Here is a 19,799-nt window from a genome sequence, read left to right on the forward strand (position 1 = left end):
AAATGTTCAGATAAGGTGATCTCGGCCTAGAAGGGAAATATGTGAATCAGAATTTGTAAAAATGTTAGCGTTACAGTGTCGTGAGACAACCACATATACACACAAATACACACGTACAAGATCAGAGTTTTAATATGTACTAGACGAAGTGGGACCAGTTGGGTCCCAGTCACACGGGAGGCCTGGGCCCCCAACGTAACCCATTCCCCAATGCAATATTTCACCATGGTGTGAGAGAGGGGGGGGGGTATTGTGAAGGTGAAGGAGGGGGGGGGGTGTGTTGTGGGGGGGGGGGGGGGTGAGGGAGGGGGGGGAGAGGGCTGGGGGGGAAGGGGTTTTGCGGGGAGGGGATGTGGGGGAGGGAGGTGTGTTGGGGGAAGAGGGGAGTAATGGGTAAGGAGTGTGGGTGTGTGCTGGGGAGGGGGAGAGGGAAGGGGGGGTGGAGGGGGAGAGGGGTGTGTGTGGGGGGGGGAGGGACTCCATTCAGCAGCCACGAGCCATGGCACCACACAGCACCTCAATGGCTTCCCCGACTCCAGACAGCGGCTTCCCCGACTCCACACAGCTGCTTCTCCGACTCCACTCTTACCGGCTCACTCAGCACGGCTTGCGGACTCAATCAGCACGGCTTGTGAACACAATAAGCGTGACTCAAGGACTCAGCCCCGCCTCCGGGGCTTTATTCTTCTCGCCCTGCTGATTGACAGCGGGTGCCGGAAGGGGCGTTACCTTCATGGTGACTGATAGGCGAGAAGACCAATCTGCTGATCTCATGATTATTTAAACCATAACTTTTGTAATATTCCACCGATCGGAACAAAACTTGGTACGCTTGGAGCAGAGGAAAACGGTAAGTAAGGTGGCAATAAAATCTGAGCGATATAGAGTACCTTTTTTTGCGCAAATTTAAAAAAAAAAACGCAAACCGGAAGAGGACAAGAAAGATGAGAGTTTTAGTAATAATATAGACTAGACCAAGTGCAGACCCATTGGGTCTGCTCCCCCAACCACCCATTCCCTACCCGTAGCCCCCACGGGAAGCATGGTCCTCCAACTCAAGCCGTTCCAGAACGTAAGATTCCACCACTCCCCTTGCCTCCCTCAGCAGTGCTTTTAAAAAAAAAATCCAATTGCACTTGCCCTGCGTGTTGCAAGAGCAATTCGCCCTCCCCTGCTAGTCTATCCATTGTGATGTCATCAGTTGAAGCTGCCATTGTGACGTCATCAGTTGAAGCTGGTTGGTTTGAAATTCAAGATATTTTGATTTTTTTATACTTTCATCAGTAATGTCGAGAAGTAAAGCATAAAATATTCGGTGAAAGTGATCTCTGCCTAGAGGGGGAAATGTGAATCAGAATATGTAAAAATCTTGTGGAAGTTGGCATTTTTAAAGCTTTAATCGTGAATAGTGTCAAATATAGGATGAAATCTTCATTGAGGCTGATCTCGGCTAGCTAAGCCATTGTGACATCATCAGTTGAAGCTGGTGATTTAATTTCAAAGTCTTTTGACTTTTTTAGACTTTTAATCAGTAATGAGTCTAGAATGTCGAGAAATAACCATATAACAATTACAGCACGGAGACAGGCCATCTCGACCCTTCTAGTCCGTGCCGAACACATAATCTCCCCTAGTCCCATAAACCTGCGCTCAGACCATAACCCTCCATTCCCTTCCCATCCATATAACTATCCAATTTATTTTTAAATGATACCAACGAACCTGCCTCCACCACCTTCACTCGAAGCTCATTCCACACAGCTACCACTCTCTGAGTAAAGAAGTTCCCCCTCATGTTACCCCTAAACTTCAGTCCCTTAATTCTCAAGTCATGTCCCCTTGTTTGAATCTTCCCTACTCTCAGTGGGAAAAGCTTTTCCACGTCAACACTGTCTATCCCTCTCATCATTTTAAAAACCTCTATCAAGTCCCCCCTTAACCTTCTGCGCTCCAAAGAATAAAGCCCTAACTTGTTCAACCTTTCTCTGTAACTTAGTTGCTGAAACCCAGGCAACATTCTAGTAAATCTCCTCTGTACTCTCTCTATTTTGTTGACATCCTTCCTATAATTAGGCGACCAAAATTGTACACCATACTCCAGAATTGGCCTCACCAATGCCTTGTACAATTTTAACATTACATCCCAAATAAAGCATAAAATGTTCAGATAAGGTAATCCCGGCCTCGACGAGAAAAATGTCAATCGTAATATGTAAAAATATAATCGTTACTGCGTAGTGTTTTTGCAAAGATGTAAAGACAACCACATATACACACACACACACATATACACACGTACAAGAGACTTTTATGATGTGATAGATGAGATCAAAACCAGTGCATAAACTGTTCTGTGTAGGAAGGAACTGCAGATGCTGGTTTAAATCGAAGGTAGATACAAAATGCTGGAGTAACTCAGCGGGGCAGGCAGCATCTCTGGAGAGAAGGAATGGGTGACGTTTCGGGTCGAGATCCTTCTTCAGACTCATAAATTCAGACGCATGAACTGCTCTGTACTCCACTTGAAGAGACAAGTCTGTGGCTCAGTGTATCTGTGAAGTTGACAAGATTATGGTTAGTATCTACGTGCTATATTGGAACATTACTCAGATCATGTATGAGTGACATAAAGAAGCACCACATGATACTCTGAAAATACTCGGATGCAGTGTTGTGGGTCTGACAAGGGGCTGCTTGGTCTACGTTCTGTTCCCTCCATAGTTTTGAACATATTGACGATGAAGTGCTCCACTTATACTGCAGTAACACATTCACGTTGTTCTTCAGCAATATCTGAAAGCAGAGTTTGAATGCTGCTGTTAGATTGACTGTTAATGTGAAGAACTATCTCACACAAAACCAATGAAATCTTTGCATTGTGCTTCTTTGCTTTCTTGTTATTTACTCACTATCCCTTCTCATCCTCCAATCCTCCCTTAGAACATGGAACAGCACAGCACAGAAACTGGCCCTTCCGTCGACAATGTATGTGCCAAACATGATGTCAAGACCAACTCTTATCTGCTTGAACATCATCCATATCCCTCCATTCGCTGTATATCCACGTGTCTATCCAAAAGTCTCAAATATCACTATCATATCTGCCTCCACCACCCCCCCTGACAGTTTGTTCTAGGCACTCACCACTCTCTGTGTGAAAAATAAACCTGCCCCACACATCTCCTTTAGACTTTGCCCCTCTCACCTCAAAGCTACGCCCTCTGATATTTGATATTTCCACCTTAAGAAAGCCTTCAGACTCTCTAGTTTGTCTACACCTCTCATAATTTTCCCACAATCACTTATACAAGTGAGGGGAAGATAGTGGGAGAAAGAACCGTTCCAAATTGCCTTGTTTGGTTTGACCTGTAATGTTTGTATGCAGATTCTCAGTAAAGGAGTGATAGGTCCAAATGTTAGTGCAGTTGGTTAGAGGCATCAAGCTCTAGTATCAGTTCCAGCCTGCAGTGAGGAGAGCTCTCACAGAGCAGCTGACCAGAGCAGCAGCTGCGTTAAGCGGAAGGTGCTATTTTGTCCCTTTGCACTCTGTTTGCTTGTGCCTGAGTGGGATTGTCAGTATCTATGGAAATTCTGTTTATTTAGGGAGTGAGATAACCCAGAGAAGTGTCAAGTCACTTGGTCTGTTCAGATTGGTAATGTATAGGCCAACAGTCATCAACAGTATCCCAACAGCCTGGTGCTCCTCAGAAGTGCATCGTGCGTAAAGAGAACAGTTTGTAAATGCATGGAACCTGAAGCTGTGAAAACAAGTTGTAGACATCCATTTGCAGGCTTGCAGATCAAAGTTGATTGCTTGTGGTGATCCCCATTACTAATTGTGCACAGGATCAAACACAATGTGATTTTGGGGCTGGCTTTTGGCAGCAGTTTGCTGCCTCTAATGCTGGCAGCTGGAACTTGATTTACTCCTATTTTCTAAATAATTACTGCCAATGATCCACTTGAAAATTGAAGCCTCCAAAAGCACAAATCTGCAGTGAATAGCTATCATTTATCTATCGTCTCGATTAAAAACTGGCAGGCAGACAGAAAAGTGGACCGGATTGAAGACGTGCTTTTTGACAGTACACAGGACAACAGGAATCACTGCTGGGTAAGCTTGCAAATTTGATGTATAAATTGAAAGTGTGAGATTATGGTTTTACTACAGCTGAACGGTGTAAGGTAGCTCTCTCCAGCTGTCTCCTAGAGTGCATCCCACACTGGGTGATATAGTGTATCCGTGGCCTACCCGAAAGCTGCTGCTTTTTGCCAGTTACAGCTGGTCACCATCTGGTTCTTAATGTGTGATTGAGATACAGAGGAGGAGTTGAGTCCTGGACTAGATCAGCAAAAATCACATCAAATGGTGGGACAATAGACATTAGGTGCAGGAGTTAGCCATTTAGCCCTTCGAGCCGGCACCGCCATTCAATGTGATCATGGCTGATCATCCCCAATCAGTACCCCGTTCGTGCCTTCTCCCCATATCCCCTGACTCCGCTATTTTTAGAGAGCCCTATCTAGCTCTCTCATGAAAGCATCCAGAGAACCTGCCTCCACCACCCTCTGAGCCAGAGAATTTCACAGACTCACAACTCTCTGTGAGAAAAAGTGTTTCCTCGTCCGTTCTAAATGGCTTACTCCTTATTCTTAAACTGTGTCCCCTGGTTCTGGACTCCCCCAACATCGGGAACATGTTTCCTGCCTCTAGTGTGTCCAAACCTTTAACAATCTTATATGTTTCAATGAGATGCCCTCTCATCCTTCTAAACTCCAGAGTGTACAAGCCCAGCTGCTCCATTCTCTCAGCATATGACAGTCCCGCCACCCCGGGAATTAACCTTGTAAACCTACGCTGCACTCCCTCAATAGCAAGAATGTCCTTCCTCAAATTAGGGGACCAAAACTGCACACAATACTCCAGGTGTGGTCTCACTAGGGCTCTGTACAACTGCAGAAGGACTTCTTCACTCCTATATTCGATTCTTCTTGTTATAAAGGCCAACATGCCATTTGCTTTCTTCACTGCCTGCTGTACCTGCATGCTGACTTTCATAGACTGATGTACGAGGACCTCCAGATCCCGTTGTACTTCCCCTTTTCCCAACTTGACGCCATTTAGATAGTAATCTGCCTTCCTGGTTTTGCCACCAAAGTGGATAACCTCACATTTATCCGCATTAAACTTCATCTGCCAATCATCTGCCCACTCCCCTAACCTGTCCAAGTCACCCTGAATTCTCATAGCATCCTCCTCACAGTTCACACTGCCACCCAGCTTTGTGTCATCTGCAAATTTGCTAATGTTACTTTGAATCCCGTCATCCAAATCATTGACGTATATTGTAAATAGCTGTGGTCCCAGCACTGAGCCTTGCGGTACCCCACTAGTCACTGTCTGCCATTCTGAAAGGGACCTGTTAATCCCTACTCTTTGTTTCCTGTCTGCTAACCACTTCTCTCCATGTCAGCACTCTACGCCCAATACCATGTGCCCTAATTTTGCCCATTAATCTTCTATATGGGACCTTATCAAATGATTTCTGAAAGTCCAGGTACACTACATCCATTGGCTCTCCCTAGTCCATTTTCAAATTCAGATTCGGATTCAATTTTATTGTCATTGCAACGAAATGGTTTAGCCTGCAGTCATAACATAGATTAAATAACAAAACACACACTCAACACAGTTTAACATCCACCGCAGTGAGTCCACCAGGCACCTCCTCACTGTGATGGAAGGCAAATTGTCCCAAAGTCCTTGTCTCTTCCCTCCTTGCTCTCCCTCTGCGCTGAGGCGATCCAGGCCTCTGATGTTGTGACCCCGCCGGGTGATGGTGATCAGTCCCGCGGCTGAATCCGCGATCCGCGAACGGGCCTGTTCAAACTCCGCGGCCCGGGGCGGTTGAAGCTGCCGCCCTCCAGTCCAGCGGACGAAGCTGTTGTTGCGGGAGCTCCGGAAAAACAGGTCACCAACCTGTATCCAGCGAGCTCCCGACGGTGTCGTCCACTGGCCCACGAGGCTCCGAAGTTGGGTCGCCGCCACTGCAGCGCCACCACAGCCCCAAAGTCGGCCAGCCTCGCGTTGGTAAGTCCTGGCTCTGCCTCCGGAGCCTCGAGGTCGGTCCCAGTTGGAGGCCGCCAGCTCCGCGATGGGCCTCAGCGCAGACTGAGACGGAGACGAGGGATACGGCAAGAAATGTCGCATCCCACGTGGCGACACTTTGTGTACTTTGTGCATTTTATGCAAAACAAAGGATTTCACTGTACCTAAGGTACATGAAATAAAATATCATCATTAAGGATGATGAGAGTGGTTGGAGAATGAGTGATGGATGTGTTGAAGATTGGCATTTGCTTCCAGACCAGTAGATGCATTTCGTAAATTGAAAGAAGTATAAGTAATTCAATGAATGAATGGACCTGAATGAGCCTTTACGTCCTGGAATTTAGGAAAGGGAGAAGGAGAAGGTTTGGTGCATGAGGGTTGTCCGCTTTCTTGGAATCACAAGGTGCTCTAGAAATTTGAAAGTTGAAGTTAAAAGTGCAGAAATGTTTAGTTCAGGCAGGAACAAAATTAACTTTTCACACCAGTGATTGTTTTTTAGAATCAGAATTGTAAAATGTCAGACATTAAGAGTTTATGGATATGAAGTGAGACATGGAGAAATATGACAATGTTCATTCCAGGTGAAACACTGAATTATTTATGCTTCTTTCAATTTGCAAAATATATCCACTGAACTGCAAGTGGGTTGTGGTGGGTTGGAAGGCAAGAGATTAAATGGCGACAGAGAACGATGCTGCAAGGTAAAAGGAGTTATATTGTCACAAACAAAGAAAAACAGATGGTGGATCTAGAGAAGGTGTGAATAGGAAAAGCAGAAAGTGTTGAACTAACTGGGCTGGTTTGTACGACCTACTTGCTGGCACTTCACCATACAGTCACAAGCACAATGTGAACATATTGCGATGTCCTGCTGATGCTGTAGACCTCTCATCAGAATATGCTTGACATTTTGGGTCAAGTTTAATGAGTCCTGATTCAGGGTCTTGACTCAAAACATCAGCCATCCCATTGCCCACACAGATGCTGCTTGATGTGCAGAATTCCTCCATCACTGCTTTTGCTCCAGATATCTTTTATGTCCATCCCAACAAAGTTAGCAAGATCAATCCTCCATAGCATTTTCTTCATTGTTATGTTGTGAGGACTATGTGATGCATCACTTTTTCCACCCTTCGGAAATCCAGAGGTGAGAAGTTATTGCTTTGTATCTTGTAGTTTGTTGTCACAGTATGTTAGTGGTGGAAGAAATGGATAATGAATTCAGTGGAAGGTGATTCAGTCCTGAGAAATATGGATGTTATCGATATTGCAGTTACACCCAGGTAGAGGTGTGGAATATTTTATTTCATTCCTGTGGATGGAAGGGGGTGGAGATAAGGCATGTCACAGAACACCAGGTCCAAAAATCAAGGGGATATCAGTTTGACTAAAATGTGGAAATTTCATTCCATTGATTTCACGGACAAGTGATTTCTCACAACCCTCGTTCCTGTCCATTTTACCTCTAGTTGGGCAGCGCGACTCACGTCGCAGCAGCCTCTGCAGTCCGTCTGTCTTTTTATTATTTTTTGTCTCGTTTGAATGTAGTTTTTTTTTTTTTTTTGTTGTGTATGTGTGTGGGGGGCAGGGGGTGGGGAAACTTTTAAAATCTATCCCCTGCATGGAGAACCCAACCTTTTCTCTGTGGGGTCTCCGTTGTCGTTGGGGCATAGCACCGTGGAGCGGCCTCCAGCAGGAACGACCTGGGGCTCCAGTCACGGAGCTGCGGACCTACTCACCATCGCGGAGCTGGCCGAGTTCGGAGCGGGTGGAGCTGTGGTGGCACTCGGCTGCGACCTGACCCCGGAGATTCGGAGGCTTACCGCAGGTCTGGTGGACGGTGACACCGGGAGCCCGCGGATCCCTGCTGGGAGACCACTTTTCGGGGCTTCCGCAACGGCGACTTCACCTGCCCGAGTTGCGGGATTGAAGAGTACCTGGAGCGGGGCCTTACATCGCCCGGCGCGGCTTGGAAAGGCCGCGGGACAATTACCATCGCTCGCCGGGGGCTTTGACTCTGACATCGGGAGGGGAATGGGGAGAGAGAAGTTTTTGCCTTCCATCACAGCGAGGAGGAAATGCGCTGTGATGGATGTTTGTGTAAATTGTGTTGTGTCTTGATTCTTTCTTGTGTGTATGACTGCAGAAACAACATTTCGTTTCAACCTCAATGGGGTTCAAATGACAAATAAATTGTATTGTATTGTATTGTAGTATCTCACTTTCTTACTAGGTTTGGCGATCCTATGTTGTCAGTGAATTGGAGTTGCCTTGTTTTCCGTGGTGAATTTGAACCAGAGGGGGTAGTATGTGTAGGGTCTTTGAGGAAAGTGGTGGTGATGTGGCAAAGCACATTTATTTTACTTAATTATTTTAACATATGCTTTCTACAACACTCCAAATCATGCCCTTTTCCTGTTTGCTCCTACGTCCTGTGTGAACTTTCTCTCTCCCCAATATATGTTGGGATATTAAGTCATCTGAAAATGATTAATGAGAGTGGTTTACATTGTGCCATGTTTTTTGTTCCCACAGGCAGCGCAAAAATAAAGCTTGGAGCAATGCCAGATTCTCCCGCTGAAGTTAAAACTCAGTCCCAGTTGACACCACCAGCGATGCCGCCACCACCTCCCACCATCATACAGGGGCCTGCTCGAAACATTTCTTTCTCTCCGACAACAAGTGAGTTATGCCCATCTGCATGTTTCTGAGAGGCGGGGCAAGTTACAAAGAGGGTGGTGAGTGCCTGGAAGTGCTGCCAGGGCTGGTGGTGGAGGCAGATACGACAGTGGTATTTAAGAGGCTTTTAGATAGGCACATGGATATGCAGGAATTGAGGGATTATGGATCATGTGCAGGTAGATGAGATTACTTTATTTTGGCGTCATGTTCAGAATAGAGCTGATTGGTTGAAGGGTCTGTTCCTGCGCTGCACTGTTTTATGTTCTATGAAAGTGCCAGTGACATACAATACAGAAAGGAGCGAGAGAGAAAACGGGGAATTACAGACCAGTTAGCCTGACTTCGGCAGTAGGAAAGATGCTGGAGTCAATTATTAAAGAGGTAATAATGGGTCATTTGGAAAACAGTAAAAGGATTAGTCCAAGTCAACATGGATTTATGAAAGGGAAATAATGCTTGACTAACCTTCTGGAATTTTTTGAGGATGTGACAAGTAAAATGGATGAAGGGGTGCCAGTGGATGCAGTATATCTAGACTTTCAGAAAGGCTATGTAAGGTCCTGCACGGGAGACTGCTGACTAAAATTAGAGCATGGATAGAAAATTGGTTGGCAGACCGGAAGCAAAGAGTAGGAGTGAACGGGTCCTTTTCAGAATGGCAGGCAGTGGCGAATGGAGTGCCATAAGGCTCGGTGTTGGGGCCGCAACTGTTTACCATATATATTAATGATTTGGAAGAGGGAATTAGGAGCAACACTAGTAAGTTTGTGGATGACACACAGCTGGGTGGCAGTGTGAACTGTGAAGAGGATGTTAGGAGGTTGCAGGGTGACCTGGACAGGTTGAGTGAGTGGACAGATGCGTGGCAGATGCAGTATAATATAGATAAATGTGAGGTTATCCACTTTGGCGGCAAAAGGGCAGATTATTATCTCAATGGGGTTAGGTTAGGTAAGGGGGAGGTGCAGCGAGACTTGGGCGTCCTTGTACACCAGTCACTGATAGTTGGCTTACAGGTACAACAGGCTGTGAAGAAAGCTAATGGAATGTTGGTCTTCATAACAAGAGGATTTCAGTATAGGAGTAAAGAGATTCTTCTGCAGTTGTATAGGGCTCTAGTGAGACCACATCTGGAGTATTGTGCACAGTTTTGGTCTCCTAATTTGAGGAAGGACATCCTTGTGATTGAGGCAGTGCAGCGTAAGTTCACGAGATTGATCCCTGGGATGGCGGGACTGTCATATGAGAAAAGATTGAAAAGACTAGGCTTGTAGTCACTGGAGTTTAGAAGGATGAGGGGGCCTTATAGAAACATATAAAATTATAAAAGGACTGGACAAGCTAGATGCAGGAAAAATGTTCCCAATGTTGGGCGAGTCCAGAAACAGGGGCCACAGTCTTAGAATAAAGGGGATGTCATTTAAGACTAAGGTGAGAAAAAACATTTTCACTCAGAGAGTTGTGAATTTATGGAATTCCCTGCCACAGAGGGCAGTGGAGACCAAATCACTGGATGGATTTAAGAGAGAGTTATATATAGGGGCTAGTGGAGTCAAGGGATATGGGGTGAAGGCAGGCACGGGTTATTGATAGGGAACGATCAGCTATGATCACAATGAATGGCTTGAAGGGCCGAATGGCCTCCTCCTGCACCTATTTTCTATGTTTCTATGTTTCTAGAGGGACACAGCCCAGGTTGCGATCGCTAAGGTGGGGCCAATGTTGGACATATGTTATAAAAGAATGGGTTAATGGAGAAAATGGTATGCCGAGGCACAAGGCAAGGAGAGGAATGTAAAGAATAATTGACATTGCAAGGCTTGCCTAACAAACATTGGGTTGTTTTTCTAAATAGGGAGAGCTGTCCCATTGAGTAGTTTAGCAACTGCATGACATTGGCAGAAAAGTACAATTCTGGAAGTGCAACGTCCCAGACTCTTCCATCACAATGTCAAGGGTTTTCTGTCTGGCAACACAGTAGTATACCATTGAGAAAGGGTGGCCTGGAAAACCTCAACATTTCTACCATACAGATGCTGGACAGTGACCAACTCCAACGTACAGTGTTTGCCAACCTATTTTCACCTTTCTGAGAATCGCCAGAGACTAGAAACTCAACTGGAACAATCACATCATTTCTATGGCTACCACATCAACTTAAAAGCTGAATGACTCCTCCTGATTCCCTGAAGCATTTCCTCTTTCTACAAGGTGCAAATCAGTAGTGTGATGAACTACTTTCCACGTGCTTTGATGAGTGCAGCTCAAACACTTGAAAGCTGGACATCATCCACAACAAACCCCCTTAATTGGCACCACATCCATGATTTTTTAAATTACTCTCTTCACCATCAACAAATTGTGTTGCAGTGAATACCATTTACAAAATGCATTTACTTGTGAAGATTTTCCAGACAATCTAGATAACATTTTTGAAACACCGGGCCTCGATCAACTGGAAAAACAAGATGAGAAGGTGCACGGCACCACCATGACTATCTCTACATTCCCATAGCATCCCGAATGGGGAATGTATTATTGGTTCTTCATCTTCATTGGGTCTGGGTTTTGGAGCTCCCTACTCAATAGTACTGTGGATGTACCTTCACCAAAAGGATCAGAGTGGTTCAAGAGTGGGTCACCACTCTTCTTTGGAGGATAATTAGGAATGGCCTGTAAATGCTGGCCTCAATTAATGTTTCCCACATACTGCGTTGGAGTCAGATTTCCTTTTGTCTCCTGCAGGTTCCAGCACCATTGGTCCACATTCACACAGCCCGACACATCCAGGTGACGGCAAGGCTCCTTTCCTGATGGCTGTTCATAACCCGAACATTTAATGTCAGAAATGCCATTCCGAGCTGCCCCCGCAGTAGCCTGTAAATCCATACCGCCGGTCTCCCAGCACTTGTTTTTATGAAAGTCAGATGTTTGTAAGGTGAGGAAGGGCCTGTATATGGTGTTGTTGTAGATCAGTAGAAGATAATAGAAGCAGCGGGCAGAGAGAGTCAGGGGTTAATTAACTGACTACGGCGTATAAAACATTTCATTGGGATTCCAGAGGGATTGGCTGGGCTGATGGTGGATCATCCGCAGTGCCCCATGTGGATTCGCACTAAAGAGCTGGGAATTGCTCCTGTACAGCATTCTCGTACTTCTTCAGTTGTGCAGAGCACAATATTAACTTTCCCACTGCTCTCCAATACCAAGCATAAGAGCAAGAAGCCTGTAGGTGAGTACTTTTTAAAACTTGGAACATGTTGGAAATAATCAACAGGTCAGGCAGCATCTACGAAGTGAAAGGAGTTACTGGCAGTTAACCTGTGCAAGGTTAGATTGGTGATTAACTTCAATAGAATTAAATCAGGATCAGAATATCCACCACAGTGACTCCTACACATTCCTCACTGTGATGGAAGGCAAAATAAAGTTCAAGGCCTTCCTTTTGTTCTTCCTCGGTCGGGGGCCTCGAGCTCTCCGTTGACGGGACGGTCTTGACTCCCGTAGCAGGCGGCGTTTGGGCCCTCCACATCGAGGCGTTCAGCTCCTGCATCGGGGGGTTGTCAGCTCCCCCATGCTGGGCGATCGAACCTCGCGTCGGGGCTGGTCAAACCTTCTGCGGCGTTGGAGCTCCCGACCAGTCTCTCCCGAGACTGCGAGCCCTTGATGGTAAGTCCGCAGGCCGCGGTGGGAACGATCCCAGGCAAGCGATCAGCTCCAATGTTTAGTCCGCGCCCCGCAGTGGGGCTCACGACAGTCCGAGGAGGGTTCCAACTCCATCGATGTTAGGCCGCCGAGCCCGGAGAATGTGATCCGAAAATTAATCACATCTCCGGGAAGGTAAGAACTTGAAAAAAAAGGTTCCCCCCGATCCCCTCCCTCCACATAAAACAAAGTACATTAAACTAAACTCTTAACAGACGCTAGAAATAACAAAAAGATGAAAAAACGAACAGACTGCCGGCAGGGCTGGCCATCTCCCGGTGGATACATAGAATTAAATCAGGATTGATAGAGATTAGAGATTTAACAAGTAAAAGATTAGCTGCTATTAGAGATATATCATGAAACAGGCCCTTCAGCCCACAGAGCACACACCAACCATCAAATCATGTGTTCACACTAGTTGTATCTTATCACACTGCCTCACATCTCACTAAGGGCAATTTACAGAGGCCATTTAATCTTTGCGATGTGGGAGGAAACCGGAGAACCCAGAGGAGTCCCAAGCGGTCACAGGGAGAACATGCAAACTCCACACAGCCAGCATTCGGGTCACTGACATTGTAAGGTGGTAGCTCTACCACCTGCATCACTGTGCTGCCATGGAGGTTCCAATGGAATAGCTGAGGAGAAACTGTGTCCAGTTGTAATAAGGTCATTAACTGAAGACACAGATTGAAGGTGATAAGCAAAATAATCAAGAGTGGAGATGAGAATGTTCAGTCAGTTTGTATGAAAGGGAGTAAAAGCAGATTCAATAGGATAGTAAATGATCTAAATTGCACAAATTGAGGAGTAGTTGTAACAAAGCGACTGCACAGAAGCATTGTGCTGACAATATGTAGAAACAAAGAATTGCACAAAGAAAGACACAAAGTGCTGGAGTAACTCGGCAGGCAGCATCCCTGGAGAACATAGATAGGGGACGTTTCGGGTCGGGACCCTTCCAAAGGTTGCCCACCCATGTTGTTCAGGGATGCTGTCTGACCCGCTGAGTAACTCCACATTTTATGTCTTTCACTGGCTGACAGTGTGTGCAGCATTATTCTAGGTGGTGGTGAGCTGGAAGCAGCTGCATCGACAGGGAGTGGCATGAGAAGTTATAATGAGGAGGGAAACGCATAATCCTGAAGCATCAAGGGCTGCAGAGAGTTTCTAAACGATGTTGCTAATTTGAGTCTGAAACATGAGCAGTAATAGGGAGACACCTGTTCTGTGTGTGAAAGTTCTTGTGTTGTTGCTGTTTATAGCAACAGTTGAACTTGCCACAGAAATAATGTTGCCTTACACAGGAACCAGCAGCCATGCAGGGTTTAATGGGAATAGTTATTAAACATCTATTCCGGAGGTACATCTCGAACAAGCACCTTGGAAAATTTCAAGGCACAAAGGAATCTTTAAATGCAGGCTGCAGAATTATTGGGTTGAGAGGAAAGGTAAAATACTGGAGTCTTCTGCAGAGCCTTTCCACCTGGGAATATAGGATTTTGATAATGTGACCTAATCTACAATCAAGACAATTTTATTGAAAGGATTGAGAAGTCTTGGTAAGGATATATTCAGAATTCACACCAGAGATTTGCTGTGATCCCAAGGAGTGTGCTTCTGCTTCCAGAAGATTCCTATTGGGAGGTTAATGTTTCAGGGAGAAGAGGTGCCTTGGTACTTCAGCCTTCTCCTTGCAAGGCTGAGTGGGTTACTTTTCCTCTTAATGTTACTGATGTGTAATAACTGTTCACGGTAATGAAGGCACTTGATGACTCAATTGGCGTAGCAATCATCAGTCTCCTGTGTGATTTGAATAGACGTGCATTTACCCAGAATGGCCCTCACTCTGCACTGCCACTAAGTCCACCTCTCTCCATTTCTCTCAGCAGTGATGAATGGGACCAATCATTTGCCAACTGCAATCAGTGGGGCCCCATCAATCCCCAAAGGGCTCAGCGATGGTCCAGCCACCTCTACCACTGCTTCTCTAACCAATCAGCAGTTGCCTCCCACTTGTGGAGCTCGACAACTCAGCAAACTGAAACGCTTCCTGACTACACTGCAGCAGTTCGCAAACGACATCTCCCCAGAGATTGGAGAGCGCGTTAGGAACTTGGTGTTGGGTCTTGTGGTAGGTAATTTACTAGTATTAATTAATTGATCCTTCAGTCCATCATCCGTAAATAAATTCACTGAGTGCAGCAAAATAAAACCAGTAATAAATAGAACATGGGGACATCAATGATTTGGATGAGAACATACATGGCAAGATTAGTAAATTAGCAGATGATACAAAAGTGGGTGGTTTTGCAGTTAGTGAAGATGTTTGTGAATGATTGCAGCAGGATCTTGATCTATTGGCCAAGGGGGCTGAGGAATGGTTGATTGAATTTAATACAGAGAAATGTGAGGTGTTGCAATTTGGAATGTCTTAACATGGGCAGGACCGACACAATGAATGGTAGGGCTCTGGGGTGTGTGGTAGAGCAGAGGGATCTAGGAGTACAGGTGCATGGTTCCTTGGTGGAGTCACAGGTAGATCGCGTTGTCAAAAGGACTTTTAGCACATTGGCCTTCATCAGCCAGAGTATTGAGGATGGAAGTTGGGAGGTCATGCTGCAGTTGTAAAATACGTTGATGAGGCCGCATTTAGAGTATTGTGTTCAGTTCTGGGCACTATGTTATAGGTAAAATGTTTTCAAGCTGGAAAGGGTATAGAGAAGATTTATGAGGATGTTGTCTGAGGGTCTGAACTATAGGGAGAGGTTGAGTAGGCTGGGACTCTATTCCTTGGTTTGCAGGAGGAAAAGGGGTGATCTTATAGAGGTGTATAAAATCATGAAAGGAATAGATCGGGTAGATGCACAGAGTCTCTTGCCCAGAGTAGGTAAATCAAGGACTAGAGGACATAGGTTTATGGTGAAGGGAAAACGTTTTAATAGGAATCTGAGGGGTAAATTTGGTGGTGGGCGCATGCAACAAGCTGCCAGAGGAGGTAGTTGAGGATGGGACTATCCCAACATTTAAGAAACAGTTAGACATGGATAGGATAGGTTTGGAGGGATAAGGACCAAATGCAGGCAGGTGGGACTAGTGTAACTGGGACTGGTTGGCCGGTGTGGGCAAGTTGGGCCAAAGGGCCTGTTTCTACACTGCATCACTCTTATCACTTTACACGATGTATTGAAATCAAAATATTCCCTGCAGGTTGCGGTGATGTGTTGCTGTTTCTGGGTCAGGTAGAGGAATCTCGAAGTATAAATGCACCATTCACAAAATGTTGCTCAACAGGATTGCAGAGGCATAAAGAAAGCAAACACAGTGGTTTGGATTATTTGCTGATGCGGAGAGCACAAACACAGCAAAGTTTTGTTAAACGTATAATAAAGTTTGGACCACATCTGAGTACTACATGCATTTCAGTCACCATAATATTATGAAGGACAGATAGGTAATAAAAAGTACAAGGATAATATCAGAAATGTAAAAGCATTTATTTCAGGAAAGCAAAAACAGATTGGGTATTTTGTTTGTTGCCATATATAGATGATTTAGATGAGAATATTGGTGACATGATAAGTAAATTTGCGGATGACACCTAGTTTCAACTGGGAAATTTGAATGACATGGAATTTAACACAGACATGTGCAAACGGACGCATGTAGAACAAGAGTAGGACAGATGCCTGAAGAAGGTTCTCGACCTGAAAAGTCACCTATATAAAAGTCACCTATTCCTTTTCTCTAGAGATGCTATATGACCCGCTGAGTTACTCCAGCTTTTTGTGTCTATAACATATAATCAGAATAAAATAAATAATAAAGACATCACAGAAATACAAATTAAAAACAGAATTCAGTCCAAAAACAAAAATCAAAAACACAATGTGAAGAGAGAACAGCGGCAGCTAAAGCGCGCCAGTGTCCACTCTCCCTTCACGGCAAAGACCCATCATTTATTTATTTGCCTCTGTACTCCACAATTTGAGATTCGTAATATAAAGTAATCACGTGGTTAAAGTGCACATTGTCAGATTTTAATAAAGGTCATTTTAATACATTTTGGTTTCACCATGTAGAAATTACAGCTGTATCAAAACATGGTTTCCCCCATTTCAGGGCATCATAATGTTTGGGACACATGACTTTACAGGTGTTTGGAATTGCTCAAGTGTGTATAAATGCCTCCTCACTGCAGGTATAAGAGAGCACCTTGTCTTTCCTCCAGTCTTTCCATCACCTTTGAAAACTTTTATTGCTGTTTATCAACATGAGGACCAAAGTTGTGCCAATGAAACTCAAAGAAGCCATTATGAGACTGAGAAACAAGAATAAAACTGTTAGAGACATCAGCCAAACCTTAGGCTTACCAAAATCAGCTTTGGAACATCATTAAGAAAAAAGAGAGCACTGGTGAGCTGACTAATCGCAAAGGAACTGGCAGGCCAAGGAAGACCTCCAAGGCTGATGAATTCTCTCTATAATAAAGAAAAATCCGCAAACACCTGTCCGACAGATCGGAAACACTATTCAGGAGTGGATTTGTCAATCACCATTGTCCGCAGAAGACTTCATGAACAGAAATACAGAGGCTACACTGCAAGTTGCAAACCACTGGTTAGCTGCAAAAATAGGATGGCTAGGTTGCAGTTTGCCAAGAAGTACTTAAAACAGCAACCATAGTTCTGAAAAAAGGTCTTGTGCACAGATGAGACGAAGATGAACTTACATCAATGTGATTGCAAGAGCAAAGTATGGTGGAGAAAAGGAAATGCCCACGATCCAAAGCATACCACCTCATCTGTGAAACACGGTGGTGGGGGTGTTATGGCCTGGGCATGTATGGCTGCTGAAGGCACTGGCTCACTTATCTTCATTGATGATACAACTGCTGATTTGTAGTAGCATAATTAATTCTGAAGTGTATAGACACATCCTCTCTGTTTAAGTTCAAACAAATGCCTCAAAACTCATTGACCATTCTACAGCAAGACAATAATCCCTAACATGCCGCAAAAGCAACAAAGGAGTTTTTCAAAGCTAAAAGACGCTAAATTCTTGAGTACCCAAGTCAATCACCCGATCTGAACTCAATTACTTTTATCTGCTGAAGAGAAAACTGGACTAGCCCCCAAAACAAGCATAAGCTAAAAATGGCTGCAATACAGGCCTGGCAGAGCATCACCAGAGAAGATACCCAGCAACTGGTGATGTCCATGAATTGCAGACTTCAAGCAGTCATTTTGCAAAGGATATGCAACAAAATACTAAACATGACTACTTTCATTTACATGACATTGCTGTGTCCCAAATATTATGGTGCCCTGAAATGGAGGGACTATGTATAAACACAGCTGTAATTTCAACACGGTGAAACCAAAATATATAAAAACGGCTATTAAAATCAGACAATGTGCATTTTAACCACATGTGATTTTTTTAAATATTACAAATCTCAAATTGTGGAGCATAGAGGCAAATAAATAAATGATGAGTCTTTGTCCCAAACATTATGGAGGACACTGTATATAATTCACAAAAAGGTATCACAGGTAGACAGGGTGCTGAAGAAGGTGTATGACATGCTTGCCTTCATCGTGTGTGGACGTGGCGTCAAAGGACGAGAAGCCGAAGCAAAGAAGTGGAAGCCAAATAACCGAACGGAAACAAAGCCAAAACGCCAAATAACCGAAAGCATACAAAGCCGAAATGTCAACTAACTGAATGGGTGGGACGCCTAAAAGCCAACTAACCAAAAGGGTGGGAGGCCTAAAAGCAAATCTCACTGAACAGCCACTCTACCGAAAAGCCAACTCGCTGAATAGCGACTCTGCTGGAAAGTCAAATAACCTGAACGTTTTTTAACGTGGGACCCCCGCGTCCGTCACATCACTGGCCGATGGAGACGGGAGGGTGGGGGTCATTTTCCCACACAAGCCATAAGTGACTGGGCACTCTGAATCCGAGCACCAAGTTGTAAGCGGCCTAAGGAACACATCCCTCTGGACAGCCCCCACTCTCCCACGGCCACGGCCACGGCCACCCTCCGTCTCGCCTCCCCCGTGCAGCCGCACTATGATGGGCTGTGTGTCGGTCGGATGATGGCGACGGCCGACTGATTGCTGCCGGTGGTCGGACCCCCAGATGGCCAGGGTCGCCCCTGAAACACCTCCAGCAATGAGCTGGATATTCCCACTGTCAAAGAGTGGCGGCGGTCATCTGCCGCCTCTGGTCAACTGCAGCAATGCCAGCGGCAGATCCTGCGGTGAAGAGTTCACCCCCCCCCCCCCCTCCCCCCCCTCTCCCCGATGGCGCCCTGCTATCCCCCCCCCCCCCCCCCCGGGCGGCATCACCATCGACGCCACCGCCATCCATCCACCCCACTTAATTAACCAGGTTCCTGAATGTAAGAACTATTTATACATGTAACATTTTTGTTTTTAAAACAGTAACTTTTGAGTTTTAATGCCAACCCCGTTGGGCTTACGGCAGCTGGTTTCATTGTGCTTTCATTGTTGGTAGGTGCTGATCTTTCACCTCTGCTCCTCCCGGCGCTGCCGACACACAGCCCGTCACAGTGCGGCCGCACGGGGGAGACGAGGCAGAGGGCGGCCGTGGCCGTGGGAAAGTGGGGGCAGCCCTGAGGGATGCGCTCCTTCGGCCGCTTACAACTTGGTGCCCGGGTTCAGAGTGCCCCGTCACCAATGGCTTGTGTGGGAAAATGACCCCCACCCTCCCGTCTCCACCGGCCAGTGATGTGATGGACGCAGGGATCTGGACCAATTGCTGACAAGTCCGTTCCCCCCCACCCCCCGCCAATGTCATGTCTGTTATTTGACTTTCCGGCAGAGCGGCTATTCGGTTAGTTGGCTTGTAGGCGATGCAGCCTTTCGGTGAGTTGCCATTTTGGCAGAGCGGACTTTCGGTGAGTTTGCTTTTAGGCGTCCCACCCTTTCTATTAGTTGGCTTTTAGGCGTCCTGCCCTTTTCGGTTAGTTGGCGTTTCGGCTTCATACTCTTTTAGTTATTTGGCGTTTCGGCATCGTTTCCATTCGGTTATTTGGCTTCTTCTTCTTTGCTTCGGCTTCTCGTCCTTCGATGCCACGTCCGGGTACTACCTTCATCGGATGGGGCATTGAGTGCAAGAGTTGGGCTCTTCACTTCCCTCTGTGGGCTGAAATGTTATTGTGGTACAAAACATTGGTTTGGCCCTATATGGAATATTATGTGTGGTTCTGGTCACCAAACTGATGGGTAAATTTGTCACATAAAGAGGAGTTGATAGGTTGCCAGGG

The 19,799-nt window shown here is 45.6% G+C and overlaps 1 protein-coding gene across 12 annotated transcripts in view; it reads left to right on the top strand.

Moving 5' to 3' along the window:
• Positions 1-19,799, top strand: part of cbfa2t3 (CBFA2/RUNX1 partner transcriptional co-repressor 3) — a 150,979-nt gene that overhangs the window by 74,756 nt on the left and 56,424 nt on the right. For 6 of the 12 annotated variants that reach the window (XM_055664891.1, XM_055664892.1, XM_055664886.1 and 3 more), the window contains 3 exons: positions 8,648-8,794; positions 11,856-12,026; positions 14,392-14,636. In XM_055664891.1, coding sequence (XP_055520866.1) covers positions 8,674-8,794; positions 11,856-12,026; positions 14,392-14,636 — 537 coding nt within the window. In that variant the 5' untranslated portion in view covers positions 8,648-8,673. Of the gene's footprint in view, positions 1-3,145; positions 4,115-8,647; positions 8,795-11,855; positions 12,027-14,391; positions 14,637-19,799 lie in introns of those variants that run through there. The other 6 variants (XM_055664895.1, XM_055664893.1, XM_055664896.1 and 3 more) reach the window with 4 other exon arrangements.

This window comes from Leucoraja erinacea, chromosome 50 (genome assembly GCF_028641065.1).
Source record: "Leucoraja erinacea ecotype New England chromosome 50, Leri_hhj_1, whole genome shotgun sequence".
Lineage (NCBI taxonomy): Eukaryota > Metazoa > Chordata > Chondrichthyes > Rajiformes > Rajidae > Leucoraja > Leucoraja erinaceus.